The sequence below is a fragment of the Peromyscus leucopus genome, chromosome 7, assembly GCF_004664715.2.
Source record: "Peromyscus leucopus breed LL Stock chromosome 7, UCI_PerLeu_2.1, whole genome shotgun sequence".
In the NCBI taxonomy this organism is placed as follows: domain Eukaryota; kingdom Metazoa; phylum Chordata; class Mammalia; order Rodentia; family Cricetidae; genus Peromyscus; species Peromyscus leucopus.
In genome coordinates this window covers 67889809-67910583 of record NC_051069.1, presented here as the reverse complement: position 1 = coordinate 67910583, position 20775 = coordinate 67889809, and the positions used below count along the sequence as shown (strand labels likewise).

General features: G+C 44.1%; 1 protein-coding gene across 1 annotated transcript in view; it reads right to left on the bottom strand.

Moving 5' to 3' along the window:
- Cd109 (CD109 molecule) overlaps positions 1-19743 on the bottom strand; it is a 108048-nt gene extending 88305 nt beyond the window's left edge. The window contains exons 1-3 of the mRNA XM_028879858.2: positions 19268-19743; positions 18017-18189; positions 1524-1552 (exon numbers count right to left, since the gene is read on the bottom strand). Of these exons, the coding sequence (XP_028735691.1) occupies positions 1524-1552; positions 18017-18189; positions 19268-19353 (288 nt within the window). The 5' untranslated portion in view covers positions 19354-19743. The remainder of the gene's footprint in view (positions 1-1523; positions 1553-18016; positions 18190-19267) is intronic.
- Positions 19744-20775: the final 1032 nt, after the last annotated feature.

Below are 20775 nucleotides of genomic sequence, written 5' to 3'. Positions count from 1 at the left end.
TTTAATGAATTAATAACAGCAGAAATCCTACCCTTGAGTATGAACAGGCCAGAAGCCATATTGAACAGTTGACATGTTCTACATCATTTGACCTGAAGATAAGCCCTCAATCCAATACCACACCCACCCTTCAACTGGATTCTCCTGCTAAAAACCATTTCACAAAGAAAACAGGCCTAGAGAGCTATCAATGGCAGTCCAGGCCACCAGTTCACATCCAAAGCCAGCATGTGCTTTGCTAATCTAGCAGCGACTTGACGCGGTGATTTCCAATATGTTCAGAAAGTCTCTGATCTACCACTCTTCCAAAAAAAAAAAAAAAATGGAGTCTGCACTGGCTCACTAAAACAAGACACGGAAATAAAAGGAAAACTAGCTGAGAACAGGAAGGGGTGAGCAGGGATAGGAGGGGGACAGGAGAGGGTAATGAGGGTGGATGATCAAATAAGAGTGTATAAAAGCATGAAAATATCATAGTGAAAACTACTTTTTTTTAAATATTTTAATATACAGCATGTATGACTGCAGGCCAGAAGAGGGCACCAGATCTCATTACAGATGGTTGTGAGCCACCATGTGGTTGCTGGGAATTGAACTCAGGTCCTCTGGAAGAGCAGTCAGTGTTCTTAACCGCTGAGCCATCTCTCCAGCCCCCATAGGGAAAACTACTTTGTGTAATTTTTAAATGTTAATTTAAAAAAGTAAAAATCTGCCGGGCAGTGGTGGTGCACGCCTTTATTCCCAGCACTTGGGAGGCAGAGCCAGACAGATCTCTGTGAGTTCGAGGCCAGCCTGGTCTACAGAGCAAGATCCAGGACAGGCTCCAAAACTACACCGAGAAACCCTGTCTCGGAAAAAAAAAAAAAGGTAAAAATCCTCTGGGTGTGGTGATGCACGCCTTTAATCCCAGCATAGAGGAGACAGAATCAGGTGGATCTCCATAAACTCATGGCCAGCCAGGAGTACATGGCTGCATAGAGAGAGAAAAACCCTGTCTTTAAAAACACAAAGAAAGGAAGAAAAAAAAAACTCACTGAAGCGAAAGTGGGGCAAACACGGAGGTGCTCTAATACTCCAGTTTACTGAAGAGAAATCCCCGCTAGGGGTTCTGAGAACACAATAGCCAATCTCCCTAAAGTATTATTGCTCGTAAATATGTGAAATCTGCACTAAACTCAAGCCAAATGCACAAGCAATGTAAATAAAGAGCCAATAAAAAGGTACATGTGCCATAGTTACAATGTATTTCTTTTTGTTGTGGTTGTTTTAAGGGTTTTGTTTTGTTTTGTTTGTTTATTTGTTTGTTTTCAAGACAGGATTTCTCTGTGTAACCCTGGCTGTCCTTGAACTCACTCTATAGATCAGGCTGGCCTTGAACTCAGAGATCCACCTGCCTCCACCTCCCAAACGCTGGGATTAAAGGCACAGTACCACTATACCCGGCTTGAAATGTATTTCTGAAACCAATTTTTTTAACTTATTTATTTATTTATTGGAACCAAATAATTTAAACGGATACTTACTGATGGAAGGGTAAGAATCTTGAAAAAGCCTGAAAAAGAAATCAAGAAAGAAAAAGGTATTTGTCAAAATTTAAATATAATGTTACAGCACCAGACTTACCAAACGCTTAGCACTCTTTGAGATATGGATAGAACCACAAACTTACTTGGCCAAACGCCCAAAACAACCAAGAAGTTGTAACCTGTCCTTGTGGCAAAGAGCCAGATTAAAAAGTCATCAGCCAGTGATCAAATCCCAGTAAGCTCCGCCCCTCTGTCTCCACTGCTCTAGTGCTGTTAAGGTTACAGATGTTTGAGGGATGCTCCAGAAAGGATATGGGGAAAACCTGGGGTTCCAAGCTTATTGATCTGTTTTACTTGGGGATTGCAGTACAAGGGATAGATGCCCAGGGCTTCATGCCATCCAGCATGTGCTCTGCCCTGAGCTCCACCTACGGTGAGGCTCACTTTTCATGTTCTCATATACTCATGATAAAGGAAGGCATTAGTCATGTCAGGGGTGAGCTGGGACTCATAAGTGACTCATGAGGATCAGGGTGGTACAGACTATTTTTCATGTGCACTTTCTAAAAATAGGACCGTTAGTTTACCGCATGCCAATTTCTCATCAGATCCATTTATTTCAAGGAAAAATGGTTTTGAGTTAATTGACAAAGTACTTATTCAAAGCTCCGATCAGACATGATAACAGGCCCTTGGTTCTTTCATTGAAGAACTTTTTATTAAAAGAACCACAGTGTCCCTCTCCTCTCAGAAGTCATGTGAGTCTACCATGTGAGAGCAGGGAGATAATAGAACATGGCACAGTACAGAGCAGGAATTAACAACAGGCTCTGAACTCAGACCACACTCAGGGTTCTATCATGAATCTGCTCTTTTCCTGCCCTCTCCTTGGACCTGATTCTCCAGCTCAGTACATCATGTATTTTTTCAATTCAACAACACATCATATCTGTCTTTTTCCTCTCCTTACTATTCTTAGTATTTTTCATTCATAAAATATTTTTTCCAAACTCACACAGTGGTTTGTGGAAAGACTGTTGTTGCCTTCAATATTCAGAATGGTTCAGGACACATAGGCAACACTTGGTGTTCATCAAAGTATAAGAGAGCTTGGAGAGGCATCCATCAGGATATCAGCTTGCCTCTGTAGCAGAGTTCCCAAGTGTATATGAGGAAGCATATCATCAGTAAAGCATGTGGCATTTATTGCCAATACCAATCTACATTTTTTTATTTTTATTTGTTTGTTTGTTTGTTTTGGAGCTAAGGACCAAACCCAGGGCCTTTTGCTTGCTAAGCAAGCGCTCTACCACTGAGCTAAATCCCCAACCCCTCAATCTACATTTATAAAGTAGGATACATATTCTTTCTAATTCGAGATATTAAATATCAAAAGTGCAAATTGCTTAGTCTTGCTCAAAAATAATAACAGAAGTAGCTGAGTGTTGTGGCTCACACCTGTAACCCCAGCACCTGGGATGCTAAGGTAGAAAGGTCACCTTGAGTCTGAGGTTAGCCTGGACTACATAATGCATTCAACACCAGCCTGGTCTGTATATTGTGGTGATATTGTGTTCCCCAAAATATTGTGCACCCTAATAAACTTATCTGGAGTCAGAGAACAGAACAGCCACTAGATAAAGAGGCCAGAAAATGGTGGCACACACGCCTTTAATCTTAGCATTAAATCTGGATCTCTGTGAGTTCAAAGCCACACTGGAAACAGCTAGGCGAGGTAACAAGAGCCTTTAATCCCAGGAAGTGATGGCAGGATGTAGAAAGGTATTTAATGTGTAAACTAGAGCCTGGTTAAGCTTTTAGGCTTTTGAGCAACAGTTCAGCTGAGATCTATTCTGGATGAGAACTAAGAAGCTTCCAGTCTGAGGAAACAGGATCAGCTGAGGAAATGGCGAGGTGAGGTCGTTGTGGCTTATTCTGCTTCTCTGATCTTTCAGCGTTCACCCCAATACCTGACCCCGGGTTTGATTTTATTAATAAAACCTGTTAAGATTCGTGCTACAGCATATCAAAAAACCTGTCTCAAAAACAAAATGAGTAAAAATTAGTATATTTTCTGCCTTCACTATTATGAACAATCTTGTTGTATATTCTCAGATGTGTGCACATCCACTTCAAACACCACTCTTCTGGTAAACTCAAGAGAAGATGAACAGGTTTGCAGGGACCATCCGGCAATTCACCACCATTCTTACCCACCATAGATCAGCTTATCTAATGACTGTAAGCACTCCTGCACAGGAGTCTGACATAAGAGGACATTGGATAAAATGTGGGAAAAGTGACTGAGGACAAGGAGCACTTTGAAGGGGTACCTCAGAAATTAACCCTGACCTCTAGTGCTGTGTGATAGGAGGCATCAGTCAGGTGAGGAAGGAGAAGAAACAGGGAAGAAAATGCATAGCAGGGCAGGGCACTGGGACCCCACCAAAGCCACGAGCTGGCTAGGCAGAGCCCTGAGCCGGGAGAGGGCAACTATGAGATGGGGCCACTTTGACTATTATCTTTTGATGGCTTTCATTATCCTATTTAACGGGAAAAAAATTAAATAAATCTGTGGTGGACAATATGATGCTTTGATACATCTATAACCTGTGGAATGGCTAATTCAAGGTGCATTACCTCACAGGTGCTCGTATTTGCTGCTAGAACCTTTCACTCATGGCAATTTCTGAGGACATAAAAATGCCAGTAGGGATCGTTCTGCCATGATGCACCCTGGAACTTATTCCTCTTGTCTAACTGGAATCTTTTGTTCTTTGACCAACATCTCCCCTGAAGCCCCTTGCTAGATCACCACCATTTTACTCCCCATCTCTTTAGGCTCAACATTTGAAGACCACGAGTCATAAAACAGCTCTGTCCTCACATTCACCCATGCCGTTGCCAATGGCAGGGTTCCTTTCTCGAGGAAGACGATATTCCACTGTGAAAATTCACATTATCTTCCTTTGCCGTTTATCCGCTCACTGACACTGAGGTTGTTGCCACCTGGATGAGTTATGCTGCAATAACATGGAAATGCAGGCGTCTTTCTGACATGCCGATTTCATACCTGTTGGGTCCAAACATAGTTTATACACGAACAATCTATGTTCATTAAGCTTTCACTTCTCATGGGATACATAAATTCTGTGCTGAATTTAAGTGAAACTGAAAGGCTGTATCAGCAGCCTATATATTTGGTAAAAAACCTTTTAAAGATATGTAAATATAACTTACTTCACAAAATTTTTTTTTAAAGTTGTTGAAATACGCTAACGGGCATTCTTTATACACACTTAGGAATAAGGTAGTCCTCCCAGGCATGAATTTGGGAACAGAACTATATAACCATGAATATAGCTGTAGAGAGACTATGCAAAGAGAACATAAGAGGGCAGAACGTTAAATCTTAAGACAGTCACATAGAATCCATCCATTGGAGAGAGCAAAAGGGTACATGGGAAGGGATGAAGGGAAGAAAGGGAAGAAGGAAATTATATAATTATATTTAGAGTGTGTGTGTGTGTGTGTGTGTGTGTGTGTGTGTGTGTGTTGTTCAGTTGGAACCCCCAGCTCTCCCCTGCATGATCCAGAAAACCCCATTCCTCTCTCTCCAAACCCCGACCACTCAGAGAATCTCCAAACAGCGGGAAGACACCACAAGTCCACTCTACACTCTTGGCAGCTACTGCAGCTCCCTCTCCTGAGGGTGCCAGCCCACTAGGGCAGTCTCAGCTTTAAGTACAAGTCCTGGACCAAACCCAGCTTGTGGCGGACTCACCATCATGCCTCCTCGCCTACAGGCTATATAAGCTCCCTGCTTTCATTTGGGCATGTGACTTCTCTGGGACTGGAGAAGCCACCCGGGAGTTGCTTTGCTCAAATAAATATTTGAAACAAACAAGATTACCTAGCAGCTGGGCGGTGGTGGTGCACGCCCTTAATCCCAGCACTCGGGAGGCAGAGGCAGGTGGATCTCTGATCTACATAGTAAGTTCCAGGACAATCACACAAAGGAAACCCTGTCCTGAAAAAAAAAAAAAAAATCCACAGGCCCACAAAGCCCTAGATTCAGAGGGCGGGAACACACCCTACAGCTTAGATGATAGAATTGTGCTCCTGCAGTGGATGTGAGTTGCTAGAAGCCAGCAGCCACCACAGACTCCCACGGCAGAATCAAGAACGAAAAGCTGAACTGCAGAGAGCTGCTCCCCCACAGCCCATTCCCGAGAGGGACTCCGTTTTCATCGCCTCAGGAGAAATGTTTAGAGTCGGCTATTTTGTCAGCCCAGGGAATGTCGGAAACCATGTGCTTCCTCTCTCCTCTGGTCTGACGCGCAGGCCACCTCCCACGGCCACCAGATTTACAAAGACTGAGGAGGGGTGGGGGTGTGGGCATGGATTTCTACCCAAGTGACATCAGGCAAGGGTAAGAGGAAAGCCGCTGGGAACCCGCCATAAATGAATCTCTTACACTGGTTAACCGGAGGGCAAGCACGCTGGCAATTCCTAACAGGCTCGATAGAAATCTCACTCCACAGTAGCACTCATTCGGTTGTTTTGTCTTGTTTGGGGTGTAGCTTTTAGTCAACTCAGACCTTTGAAGGGTTTCTCATGAGAGCAAAACTGGAGGATTTGCCTGCCTGGGTCCCACTACAGACCTATGACCACTTCAGTCCCAGAACCAGGAAGGATACAGAGCCAGCCATGAGAGTCCAGAGGCAGAGAGGTCCCAGTCCAGACTCTAGCTCCTGCTGGATATAGGGGGCATCTCAGACACTGTGTAGACAGACACACTAGAAGCCTACCACTAATCTCATGAGTCCTTATTGAAAGGTCAACTGTAAATGCTTAATGTTATTTATTGCTGTTGCTGTTGTTTTCTCTTCAGATTTAAAAGTACATCTTAGAATTTCTTAGGCACTTACTAAGTCCTAGCACCAGACTTATTTGAAAGTCAAAAGATTTTACAATAAAAGTAGGGGGGAGGGGGAGGCAGGATAGTTGGGAAATAATAGCCCCTTTCTCTGCCGTTGCTAGTTAACAGTTAAGAGACAGTATTTGCAGGCTTGAGAGATGGCTCAGAGGCTAAAAGCACCGACTGTTTTCTCCAGAGGTCTTGAGTTCAATTCCCAGCAACCACATGGTGGCTCACAACCATCTGTAATGAGATCTGGCATCCTTTTCTGGCCTGCAGGCATACATGCAGACAGAGCATTGTATACATAATAAATAAATCTTTAAAAGAGAGACAGAGAGACAGAGAGAGAGAGGAAGTATTTGCAAACCTTTGGGAACATTTTTCATTTCTCCTTTGGTCAGGTTCCACTCAAACAAGGGCAATGGCTATTGAGAGGCAAGACACACTCTCTCGACCACTGAGGATATACTCTGTGATGTAAGGTTTTTACAGTTCCTTGTTCTGGGCAACTGGAACCTGAGGTCACTTTCACATATGAGCAGAGAGAGGCCATCGCAGCGCCTTCCAGACTGCTGCCTCTGCCCCTCAGCACCTCAAAAGAAGCCTTGTTTGCTGACTTCACACTTGGCACCGCTGAAAAACCGGCCATTTGATTTCCAAATAGAGTCAAGACTATTTTTAAGTTGTGTAATAAGCATACACAAGGACGAACCTCTTCCTTAACTCTTGAAACGTACTCTGTAGTACATCTGCTGCCTGAAAGCTGTCCCCACCAACCAGCTCCGAGAATCACTGACCGGAAAGAATAGTGTACATTTGGAAATAAACGAGGGCCAGAAATACTTTCTATGAAAAAAAAAAAAGGATTTTTCCACCATGTATTTGCCCAACTTAATATTTGAGGCAGGCATAATATCTTTGGCAGTTCTTTGCTATGCAGTCATGTGCAAAAATAAACTTATGGTTATCCCCGCTGTTAATATGTTTTACCTCTTTACCAGTTTATTAAATATTCTCTATTTATGCAGAAGTTATTTCATCTCCAGATGAACTGCAAAAGGAGGACGATTTTCCACCACAAATATGTGGAAAATAGAACTTTAAAAATACAGTGTTTCTTTTTAACTGTTTAATGTCATTTTGGCAAACAAATGAAAAAAAAACACTAATTAATTGAGTCAATACAGAAAATACAAATATTTCACAATCTCTTTTAAACCCTCCCTTGGACTCTTTCATATTCTTCTTGTTTTTTGTTTTTTTTCCTGCCTCCTTTTGCTTATAAATATTTTGATAAATATGACATTCACACATAATGTTTCATCCCATGTATGTGGCTCAGTGAAATAAAGTCAAGCAGAAACTCACTAAAAGTGAGAAAAATTTAAACTAAGTTTCAGTACAAATGGAAAAGCAAGAGTCAGGTAGGATTCTTGGCTTAGAAACACATACAGAGATTGTCATAGGGAACCTTCATCCAGTGACTGATGAGGCAGATTCAGAGACCCGTAGCCAAACACTGGGCTCAGATCCAGAGTCCTGCTGAGGAGAGGGAGGAGGGATTGTAGGAGCCAGGTGGGCCAGGGACATGGAAGAAAACCTACAGAAATGGCTAGCCTGGCTCATGGGAACTCAGAGTCTGAACCAACAACCAGGAATCCTGCATGGGACCAACTTAGGCCATCTGCATATATGTGACAGTTGAGTAGCTTGGTCTGTTTGTGAGACTCCCAGCAACTGGAGCAGGCCTGTCTCCCACACTTTGCCTAGCTCTTGGGAACCCATTCCTCATGCTGGATTGCCTTGCCCTGCATGAATACAGGGGGAGGGGCTTCGTCTTATGCCATGCTTTGCTGAAGCCTGTGGGAGGCCTGCCCCTTTCTGAGCAAATACCAGGAGGGGTGGAGGAGGAAGAGGGAGGGGGGAGAGAGTGGGAGGAAAGGGAGGGAGGGGAGGCTGCAGTTGGAATGTAAAATAAATGAATCAATTAAATTTTCAAAAAGAAAAAGAAGGGGTTGGGGATTTAGCTCAGTGGTAGATCGCTTGCCTAGCAAGCGCAAGGCCCTGGTTTCGATCCTCAGCTCTGGGGGAAAAAAAAAGTCAAAAAAGAAAAAATAAAATAAAAAGAGAGTTCAGTTCTAACATGGCTCTAGAACGCCCATTTTGACCCACTGTGCCTCCAATAGGACAGTACAGACCCAGGTATTATTTCCAAAACAGTCAGTACAACATAATCTCATAGAGTTTGGCACACAGTAAATATTTTAAATAGTGAATATAATGAATGCCTTCTTTATAGTCCTTAAGATATTTAACACATTTCAACAGAGTCATGCTAAACTATCCTGTAGCTATATTTTCATAAACATAAATCCCTAACTGCTCCTGCTACAAGGAAGCTACGAGGTATTCTTAAACAACATTCCTTCACTTAGGCCAACTTCTTCACCACTCAGTCTGGTTTTTAGACTTCAGTTCGGGAATCACTTCCTCAGAGCCAAAAGCCCCACAGGCCTGCCCACTTGTTACCCACTGCTATTGCCCCGCTAGATCCTGGAGATCCTTCGGCCAGGGCCTGGCAGGCAAACTGAGGCCACACCTAAGACAGGCACCATGCGCTTTCCTCCTGTGTGAAACCCGGATGCTACACGCATGACATGAAGGAAGGGGACGACTGAGAGAGAAAGGAGACAACCAGGAGGGACAGGGACAAGAGAGGGGAGAGTGAGCATGACAGATGTGTGTGAGAATGGCATCACGAAATACATCAGTTTGCACAAGCAATACACACGAGTTGTCTAAAGAAAGTCAATTCCAAGAACTTTCCTATGAAAAGTAAAGAGGAGAAGAGAGAGCCAGGCTGGGACCCAGCACAGTCTTCCACCTCAAGCCCTGTCACTGTACCCTTGTGTGATTGTTATCTTGGCCCAGACTAAAATATGGTGAGTCAGAATGCCACCTCACACACTAGCAATCATGGGGGAACAAACTTACATCCCATCCCCTTGCACCTCTAGGGGGGCATACCTCCATCACAAACAGCCCTTCTTTTTTTTTTTTTTTTTTTTTTTTTTTTCATTTTTGAGACAAGGTTTCTCTGCATAGTCCTGGCTGTCCTCTCGATCTGTGGACCAGGCTGGCCTCAAACTTATAGAGATCCGCCTGCCTCTGCCTCCCAAGTGCTGAGATTAATGGAGTGTACCACCACTGCCTGGCCAGTCCTTTTCTTTTTTTTCTTTCTTTTTTTTTTTTGTTAAATTTTTTTTATTTTATTTTATCAGTCCTTTTCTTTTTGTCCTTATACACACACACACACACACACACACACACACACACACACACACCACCCAGCCCTTTTGTTCCAATCCAGCAGTGGCCTAGTCTAGGGCACCACCAGGGAAGAGCTCAACACCTGTTTTTCTTTATGACATTCCTCTCCTTTACCCCACCTAGAAGAAGGCAGAAAGATCTACACAGTTAAGAGGAAGGTTATAGCTATTCAAAAGTCTTCCTCAAATTCTACTCCTTCATTCAGAAAAATATTTCTTGCCTTACCCATACTCTGCAGTCTTCTCTTTCATCAAATAAAAAAGTGGTACTGGGGTGGGAACAGACACCTGTATATCTCAACACTCAGAAAAGAGAGGCAGGGCCTGGAGAGATGGCTCAGAGGTTAAGAGCACCGACTGCTCTTCCAGAGGTCCTGAGTTCAATTCCCAGCACCCACATGGTGGCTCACAACCATCTGTAATGAGATCTGGTGCCCTCTTCTGTATACACAATAAATAAATAAATCTAAAAAAAAAAAGAAAGAAAGAAAGAAAGGAAGGAAGGAAAGAGAGGCAGGAGGATCTCATGTTTGAGGCCAGCCTGGGCTACCTGGTGAGAGTGCGTCAAGAAGAACAAAAATAAGCTGTCTGCCTGGAACTTTCTTCTCTCTCTCCCCTGGCTTTCGGAGATGAAACGCCCTCTTCCAGCCACCGGACTCCTGCCTGCCTTCAGGTGACTGTCTCCTCGCCCAAGCTTGTCATCATCGGCGTTCTTCTTAGAAGCTGTCTCTCTCGTGCAGCCCAGGACATCTTGGTATCTTAAATTCTAGCATTCTCTATGAAAACAGGGCCTTGGATTCCTTCCCCAGCTACAGTTTCAAGACCACCTGTCGGATGCCTCCACCTGGCTGCCTCCCCAGACTCACTCTCACAGACTCACAGAGACAAACTGAAGCATGTTTTGCAGAAACCACTCTCCACCTCTCGGGACGGCCACTCCCACCGCCGCCCTGGAAGTCAGCTCCTTCCTCCAGCACACGCTTCCCTTCTCTAAAGTGTAAAATAATGGTTCCCACCAAACACCAAATATGTCACAGCCAAGGAGGGGGGTTATGAATGAGCATCTGCAGCCCTCTAAAAGTAGAAGGTAACAACAATATTGTGCAGAGTCAATGAGAAAAAAAAAAATGTTGCTTGCAAACTGTGTTGAATTTCATCTGCACATATGGGAAGGAAATACACCTCCCCTTCTGGGTACACTCAGTGTGTGAGACTAGAACTGGTCCAATCTTCCAAGCCACAAATTTTATTTAATGTAAGGGATACATTAAAATTATACATATTCGTGGAATACAATGTGAAGCTTTAATGCATGAATAGATTGTACAAATTTTAAATCATAGATTAAACATTTGTCAGTTCTTTATGGTTTAAGCTTTCAAGATCATCTTGTAGATTTTTTTTTTTTTAGGGGAGAAGGGGATTTCAAAACAAGTTTATCTGTGTAGTTTTGGATGTCCTGGAACTTACTCTGTAGACCAGGCTGGCCTCAAACTCAGAGATCTGCCTGTCAATTAAAGGCATAAGCCACCACCACCCAGCTTTTTTTTTACATTTTTAAGTTGTGTGTGTGTGTGTGTGTGTGTGTGTGTGTGTGTGCCACAGATCGTGTATGGAGATCAAAGGACAACTTTGTAGAGACAGCTTGTTCTTTCTCACGTGTGGGTGGGTCCTAGGGACTACACTAAGGATTTCAGACTTGGTGGCAAATGTCTTTATCTGCTCAACCACCTAACTGGCACCTTTTATAGCTTTCTGATGTGCAATCCATTATGCTGCATTTAGTCACTCTACTGAGAAACAGCTCCTCAGGGATTCTTCCTCCCAGGTACCTATACTATAGCACCCACTGACCAACCTCTCTGCACTCTTTTGGGGAGGGTAGCATTTGGGTTCTTCGTTTAGTTTTGTCTGTTTTGCTTTTTGAGTTTTCTGAGACAGGGTTTCTCTGTGTAGCCCTGGCTGTCCTTGAACTCACTCTACAGATCAGGCTGGCCTCAAACACAGAGATCCACCTCTCTCTGCCTCTCAAGTGCTGGGATTAAAGGCATGGGCCACCATGGCCTGACGAGTTTGGTTTCTTGAAATAAAGTCTCACTCTGTAACCCAGGCTGGGCTCAAATGCATGGTAATCCTCCTGCCTCAGCATTCCCAAGTTGTGGGTGTAAGCCTCTGCACTCATTCAGCTTTGCACTTTTAACTTCAAGCATTATTCTTCCAGACCTTCCAATGTTATGCTTCCTCTTATTCCTCACCCTTCATTCATCCACGGAATATTAAATTGATGAAAAGAAACATCTCTGAAAACATGACAAGTTTTAGCATAACAAGGCCGACTTAACAGAATATAAAGACTCAACAGCAACCCATCCCAGATTCTTACAGGATCTGCTTTCTATTTCCACCACGGCCCTCCGGTGAGTCATGAGGACAGTGACTCAGTGTTAGATGAGCAACGCATGTTTAACTTGCAGTTAAAAGAATTCTGTGTTTACTTTCAACTTCAATCACTGATTCACAATTAAACCCCCAAACATGTTATTTTAGTACTAAAAAGTAACACCAATGCTTAAAGTGGGGGGGGGGGTACTTGAAAAGCAAGCATCGAAATTTATCAGGAGGGGCCTTCTCTCAGAGTAGGTGAGTCATCAAGCTTGCCAGGGCTTGCCTCTCACTCCCAGGCTTTCCCAAACTTGGTCAACTACAATTTGGGAGACCCTGGCAGGTAGGTGTTCTCATTGAATGTTGTTGAGAATCATCTGAGATGATGGTAGAGGAAGCTTGGGCCCCTGGACCTCAGCCGTGTCTGAAGGGCGGCCGCGAATCTACACTTTGTAAGTGCAATTCACGCCTTGGGAAACAAGGCGGCGATGGAATTCAGATCTCCAGTGTGCCCTGGCCAATTAATTCTCCCGCTGCTTCTCACTCAGCAGTCCATCAAGAGCGACTCCACCCTGAGCGAAAACAGGACACTGCACGGTACTCAGGGGTTTGTAAGCTTCGCTCGCCTTTTTCTCTCCTCCCATGTAAGAAGAATGGACATTTATAAACATATCCTAGATCTTAGACACAGCTTCCGAATATGGTAGGAGAATTTTCTAGAAGACAGTGGAAAAAACACTGGGCTGGAGATTTGGAGAAGTAGGATTCATTTCCAGCTTTGCCAGCAACAAGCACTTAGACTTTGGGCAGGGCCTCAGAAGCCAGGCCTCTCCTCAGCCACAAATTAGGTAACTGAGTTGACTTAACTCTGATGTCCCCTTCCAGGTCCAAAACCCCACAGTGGTCATAACTAAATTCAGAGAGAAGGTGACACTCCATCTTCAATTCTTTTGTGATTGTTGTTGTCACTATTTTTTTGTTGTGTTCTGGAACAGAGTCTCTATACGTAGCCCAGGCTGGCCTCAAATTCCATCTTTGTGCTTCAGCCTTTTAAGTGCTGGGATTACAGGTGTGTATCACCAGGCCCAACTCAACCTGCAGTTCCTTAGATCCACATTGGGTCTAGATGTAAGTCTAGTCTACTGCCAGCAAATCCAAAGATGGTTTAGAGGAAGGTAAATATAATATACCTCCATCTGTGACCCAGACAGAACCAACCTCAGGTTCAGGCTTCATCATGCACTAACTGACTTGTTTAAGTCAGGGAAACTCAATGTTCTCTCTTAGTTTCAGTCTCCAAATTAGCATCATAGTGCCTATTTCATTGGGTAGTAGAAATGAAATGCTTTGTGCTTGGCATTGTAAACAAACAGTACTTAATGTGCTATATGCCTTCCCATTCCCATGATGTAAATGCCTTTTATTGAGTCCCAAGTTCAGGGTCATCTCCATAGGAGATTAACAATCACCTTGGACATAAATTATTAATACTCTCCTCTAATAACACTAGCTATTTTCTTGAAGTGTAGCTACTATTTCCTGCTAAGTAAATATTTCTTCATTCAGTCCTCACAATAAGCACATAATCGTGCTAAGTCAGAAATCATTATTATCAGATAATGAAATTAAAGCCTGCTGCAGTCCTCATGCCCCACAGTCAAAAAACCATTAGAAGGAACAGCCAGCACCTGCAACACATAATCTGGCTCCAAAGCCAAGCATGTCGAGGTCCTTTGGCCCCCAGTGTCTACCCTACTAATATTTATCCCACACAACAGCAAAGACACACAAACGAAGAACCTACACCCTTTAGAAGTCATTCTCATGTAACTACAGGTTTAGGCTAAGTTCTCCTTCCAAAGCTGCCTGTAACAACCTGCCCTGGGATCCGCCTACACACTACACTAATTAATGTACTTTCATAAAATCCATGGGACAGATCTTGATCTACGCAGATGAAAGGTACATTTGACAGTATTGTCCCCACCAAATGACCATCCTAACTAGGATGCATGATTTTTCTTTCATTTTCCAGCTAATACCTTGTATGGGAGGGCAATTGTAATATTTCAAATTCTGTTTTAACTACTTTACACACTTGCCCAAGGAGTCCAGAAGAGGGTGTAGAATACCCTGGAACTAGAATTACAGATGCCCAATGTGGGTGGTGCTGGAAACAGAACTCATGTCTTCTGCAAAAGCAGCAGGTTCTTGTAACTGCTGAGCTACCTCTCCAGCCCCAGAGTTTTCCTTATTAAAAAAAAATAAAATAAAATAAACAGATTCTTTTAATTCACCAAGAGTTTAGCACAAAATCAAAAAGCAAGTTATCAGAGGACACAGATAAGGAGCCCATTTCATCCATTCTTCAAAGGGAAGGCAAAGACCCAAGCAACGCAAAAAATAAACAGTGTGGGGTGGTGGCACACAACTTAATCCCAGCACTCAGCAATCAGACGCAGGAGGAGCTCTGTGAGTGAGTTCAAGGCCAGCCTGGTCTACATATTGAGCCCCAGGCCAGCCAAGGATATATAGTGAGACCCTGTCTCAAAGAGACCAATAAAGAAACAGTGCCTCCAGATGAGCAGGGACTCACTAGAAAAACCAGGCAGAGCTCCCAAACTGGAGCTCCATGTTTCAGATGGCATCTCCAGTTCAGGCTTTTTTCTTAAACCAGATTTACACAGAACCAGTGGCAATGAATTCTTTGACTGAGGGAAAGGTTGCTGTTTGTTATTGAAGTAAATTTTGTTTGAAAAAAATAGTGGGAGCTTCTAAACAAACTGTTTAGGTTGGAAAAGGGAAAGGAAGATGAAGGCTGATTTCAAGGACATCCCAAGAGTGGTAACTAACACTTGGAAAGCTGAAGCAGGAGGATCAGAAGTTCAATGTGAACCTCAGCTACATAAGGAGTTCAAGGCCAGCCTGGAATAGATGTGACCTGTCTTAAAACACACATATTAAAATAAAACCCACCAAAATAATTAAAATTAAGCCCATTGTGCAATCTGAATCTGTTAATAATAATGATAGTATTTCTGATGCAAATTAAGCTTAGAAATACATGCTTGTGCTGTGGCACACAGCCCTGGCCCAGGGATTTTTCTATCTCTCAAAGGCATCTCTCTCCTTAGCTCTGCTAGATGATAACTCTCTATTAAAACCTATACGTGAAGAAACTGATGAATTAATCAGACTGAAAATGAACCTGTTTGAATGTATGTAATGGGAAAAAATAAAACACAAATTCTATAAAGATTCAGGCCCTGCAGATTCAGAAGCCCTCATTCATCTGCATGCTGTCATGACTGCAGCAGGCAGATAAAGCAAAGGATGTGAGGAAAGGGAGGCAGGAATGTCTTCATCCTTAAGCCCTAACCTTACAGGAAGCATCTGCTCCAGAGAACAATTAACAGCCTCCCACTGTAGAGTAAGATCCTCCTTTCAAAGAGGGAGAGTGCCTCTAACAATATGAGTTTCAATGGCCTGATAAGTCAACAAAAGTAAGAGGCACAGGGTGGGGAAAGCAGCATTTCCCCACTTTCCTTTTTAAAGGTCCACTCTGGTCCAGGGTCTTCCATTCTAACCTTGAACATAGGAGGGATGCTCCTCAAAGAAAATTTTTTTAATAATGACATTAAAACCAAGCCATAATATGAATCTCTAATGCAGTTGCTATTTGTTATAGAAGAGAAAGTGATAAAGTGTGGGAAAGAGCAGAATTCTAAAATAAGAGGGGGCCTGGAGAGAGAGATAGCTCAGCAGTTAAGAGAACTGGCTGCTCTTCCAGAGGACCTGGGTTCAATCCCCAGCACCCACATGGTGGCTCACACCTGTCCGCAACATCAGTTCCAGATCTGATGCCATCTTCTGACCACCTCAGGCACTGCATGTACATGGTGCACACACAAGCATGCAGGCAAACACTCATACACCCAAAATAAATAAAACACAGCTAAATCTAAAACAGGAAACAAGAGTGTGTAAATGTCCAAGCAAAGCCCAAATATTTGTCAAAATCATTCACGTTTTCCCTGTACATTCCAGGGAAACTGCCGTCAAAAATCATACCTTCCTGATGAATAAATAATGAAGATGAAGCTGCTTAAGAACTATCTCCTTTGACTTGACACATCTTCCAGTGTGACTTTGGCTACTACCTCAAACAAGGTTTGCTCATTCTCGGAAATGCTAAGTCTAATGATAGAAATTAAGGTCTGCCCCCATGTGTGAAGGGATATGCTTCCTATGTCTGCTTCTTTAGGGCTATCACTACTAATGCTAGCAGCTATTGTGTAACAAATGCCTAGCAGGACCACATACGTAAAAATTTTAACTTGGTAACTGCACAAGATGGCCAGGTGTGTTACCTCTGTTTCGCTGATGAGGAAACCTGATGATGCTCAGAACCGTTAAGTGGCCTGTTTAGAATCACAGTAGCTCTTAGGAGCAAGATCCTGGTCTATGACCAATCCTTTTCAAAAAAACAAGGCACACATGTGAATGCACACACATACACAAAACAGCCTAGCCCCAGCACATATAACCCTCTTCTGAATTTAACCCCAGCTTAAATTTCCTGTAGCCAGCCAACTTCCTGTAGAGAAAGAGTCACAGGTATGCAGAAACTTTCATCCCATTTGATGATGTCTTCCAATTTCTATACTGGTAATGGATACTTTTTTTTTTTTTTCTTTTTTTGGTTTTTTTTGAGACAGGGTTTCTCTGTGTAACAGTCCTGGCTGTCCTGGGACCCCCTTTGTAAACCAGGCTGGCCTCTAACTCAGAGATCCACCTGCCTCTGCCTCCCAAGTGCTGGGATTAAAGGAATCCCGTCCACCCTGCATTATGTACTCGTACATGATTTCAAAGTAAATAACTCAGGGTTGTGGTTAGAGATTTAGCTCAGTGGTAGAGTGCTTGCCTAGCAAAAACAAGGCCCTGGGTTCGGTCCTCAGCTCCGGGGGGGAAAAAAAAAAGTAAATAACTCAACAACAGAGGAATTTATACTTCAGTTTCCGGTATACATACACTTTTAGTTAACATTTGGGTGCCATTTAATTGGAACTCACTGGGCAAATAGTGCTCTTGTAGCCAGGAAAAAAACATAATAAATATCCATTTTAATGAGAAAAGGATGTTTTATATATTAATTAATAACCCCTAGATTTAATTTTCCCTTAATACTGAAGGGGGAAAAAAAGGATACTCCTGGGCCCAATATAATCCTGAACCAGATTAGAATTCAAACTCGAAACAAAAGATGTTGGGTTTTTTTTTTATAAAAAGTTGATACTTTTTCACACGGCCCCCTTCCACTTTCCACATATTCACATCATTTTTAAGTCATTGGGGGTTTTTTGCTCAATAACACTGGGTCTACTATTCCACATAACCAAATCGCTCTTCTCGTCCTTCCCACTGGCTTATTTAGTAAAATCCACCGCACCCAATAAGCTTGGCATGATGTGAGACAAGCATTTAGCTCTGCCCGTGGCTCTTGGGGCAAACTCTAGCCTGCACTTCCGGCCTCCTTGGTGTCTGTCCATGAGCAGTGGTGGCAAGCACCATTTCCAGGCCTGGCCCCCAAACACCTCCCACGTAGAAAACTCCGGGTGTTCTTCCCCTGCAGTCTCAGGAGATGAGATGTGATGAAGCCACGTGTGGAAGGAACCTGGCTGGGTCTTTGTCCACTTGGTAGAACACTCAGGGACAATTTCAGACTTCCCAGGCCTGAGAATCAGACGGGCATTCTGGAAATGGCTGAAAACGTGTGTCCCTCTGCTGTGCTAACGAACCCATGGCTCTATCACCACACTCCAGCTATGGACGTAAGACGGCCCAGTTTATCTTACCTCTTTCAAAGACTCCCTCTGCTTCTAGGACGGGGACCGTTCTGTTGGAAACCTTCTTTAACACCTGAGCGTTTACAGTGACTTGTGGGGGGCTATGTTCCAGAAGGTCCACGCCAACTGTCACATTGGCTCCGGGCCTGATGATTCCTGGGGCTGTCACCAGAAAGCGGGACCTGAAGAGTGACCAACAAAAGAAAATCAAAGGTGTTTTTTTTTATTATTATTAATTAAATGGATTCGTTTATTTTACTTCCCAGCCACAGTCTCCCCTCCCTCCTCTCCTCCTGCACACCTCCACTGTGCCCACTCTCTGGAAGAGTGAGGTCTCCACACTACTCCACTTACAGTAATTACAATTAGAATGGCGCCACAGCTGTTTCGTTTGGTAATGCCATGAAACGCTACAGAAAACATAATTCCTCCACCGGTTCAAATGCACAGGAGCCCAAGGGGGAAACAAAACATGCAGAAGTCACTGCAGAATGCAAGTCTCCAAGTCTCTTCAGAGATGACCTCATCTCCACGTTATTAGGAAACACACACACACACACACACACACACACACACACACACACCTAGAATTGGGATTTTTCCTGCTCAGATCTTCGTGTTTGCCTATCCACCCAAGAGAGATGGGGGGAATGATTGAAATCACCATCTGAAAATAAATGCTAGCATGAAATCTCCAGGTCAGTAAGCATCTAAGTCCCCCAAAGAGGCCGGATGTGGTGGTGCACACCTAAACTTCTAACACCCTGACACTCAAGAAGCTACTGAGACAGGACCACTGCCCAGGCTCCCTAGAGGGGCCAGCCTGAGTTATAAATGATCACCCCCGAATAATAATAATAATAATAATAATAATAATAATAATAATAATAATTTTCTTTCCTGAGGATTAAAAAAAGCCTTAGAAATGGAGTGCTTTATACTATCTAATTTCTTGTTAATCTTTCTACAATCTCCGATATGGCACTCTCCAGTCACCTCAGTCACACGGACAGTGTCACAGCAGAAACATCCTGTTTAGAAAAGTCTCTGGAAAAAAAATAATAATAAAATAAAAAAGAGGCACATTACTTAGGAGCAACAAGTTGAGAGGCAAAAGGCAAAGCAACGTGGACTAGAGCCAGGACGACGTTCTTTGGCAAGTTGTCGCAGCAGAAGGACACTGCAGAAGCCCCCTGGTGGGTCCCGCAGGCCGCGCGCGTCCCCGCGTTCCCTGCACCCTACCCCGGCCCGCGCTCCTACCCCGGGGCGGCCAGCGCGGCGGCGGCGGCGGCGGCGGCGCACACGCAGAGAAGGTGGGCAGCGCTCAGGAGGCTCCGGCTGCGCATCTCGGCGTCTGCCCGCGGCGGGGTCTGCAGCCCACCGAGTGTGCGCCCTGCGGGGTGTGGCTGGCCACCTCCTGCCTGCCTTTCACCCCCCCACTCCGCGCCAGGGTTTAGCAATCTGAAATGGGCGCGCCTAAAAGCAGAGCGATCTAAATTGAGACTTGATGGCTCCACCCATCCCGCTGCATCACAATGGCGCTTCTGGCTTTCTCCTGGGCTAACGTCGGTTGTCCGGTGGCTGAGAAAAGCGGTCTCTGCACGCGGTGGCCACAACCTGGCCCCACCTTCCCTGCTCCTGGGAGAGAACAGAGGGCGCCCACTTCCTCGGCCACCGGGAACCAGGGGCTTGTTTACTCTAGCGCTCTACCAGCGATGCCCGGAGTGAATAAACAGGCCCATCCTTGTGAGCAGCAATTCATAGCAGCTATGTGAAGTGGAAAAAAGTCAATCATTGTCCTTCAGACGATGAGTCAGAAGTTTACGGAAATGGCAAGCGCGCGCGTGCCTGGACACACACACACACACACACACACACACACACACACACCGGTGGGTATATATTGGTAGTCATTTAATGTATATATAGAAGAACAGAAAATAACTTTTTTCTTAAGATAAAAATTGAGGTATATCTCCTCTCTGAGAAAATGTTATGATTTCTCTGATTTAAAAGAGGGCGGCGCCTAGCCTTGAGTGAAACCCCAGCACCTAATTTTTATTTGGAAAAAAAAAAAAAAAGACAAAGTGGGGGAAAAAAAAGATTCTGGCCCAAGCAAAAAAATTAGGTGATGCCACTTGAAACTCAGAAGCAGCTGCCTGGGAAGATGCTTGTATCTTTGAAGCTATTGCTAAACACATTTTGTACGGAAAGTCCTCGCTAAAATCCTGAGTTTTTAACAATTTGTCAGAACACAGGATCGGGAGAGAAAGGCTCCGCTGAGAAGGACGGTGTCCAGGGGCGCTGGCCCCCAGCAGTTACAGACCCCCAGCTCCTCTTGAGCCCAGGTTTTCTGAAGCTGCTTCCCTGACACCCTGTCTTGAGATGACTCAGGTTTCACCATGGCTACACCATAAAAGCAAGCAACTGCCAAAGACTAGGAAAACAGGCACATTGAGTGCCTGACGACTTGAACTTTCTCGTTCCAGAAAGGAATTTTAGATGGTGACAGTCGAGTTTGGGGCAAAAGGAAACTAGAGAAACGTGGACCAAAGAGCTGCATGGAGCACAGCTGTGTGCTAAAAAAAAAAAAAAAAAAAAAAAAAAAGGGGGGGGGGTACCTGGACAAAGTGAGGGTTTGGAAGAACAGGAATTGCTTTCCTCCCTTTCCTGTCCCGCCCTTGTTCACCCTGCTGAACGTCTGAAGATGTCCCTTGTGTCCTGTTCTAAGGGCAGCCTATTGTTAGTGGTCATCCTCCTGTGCAAGC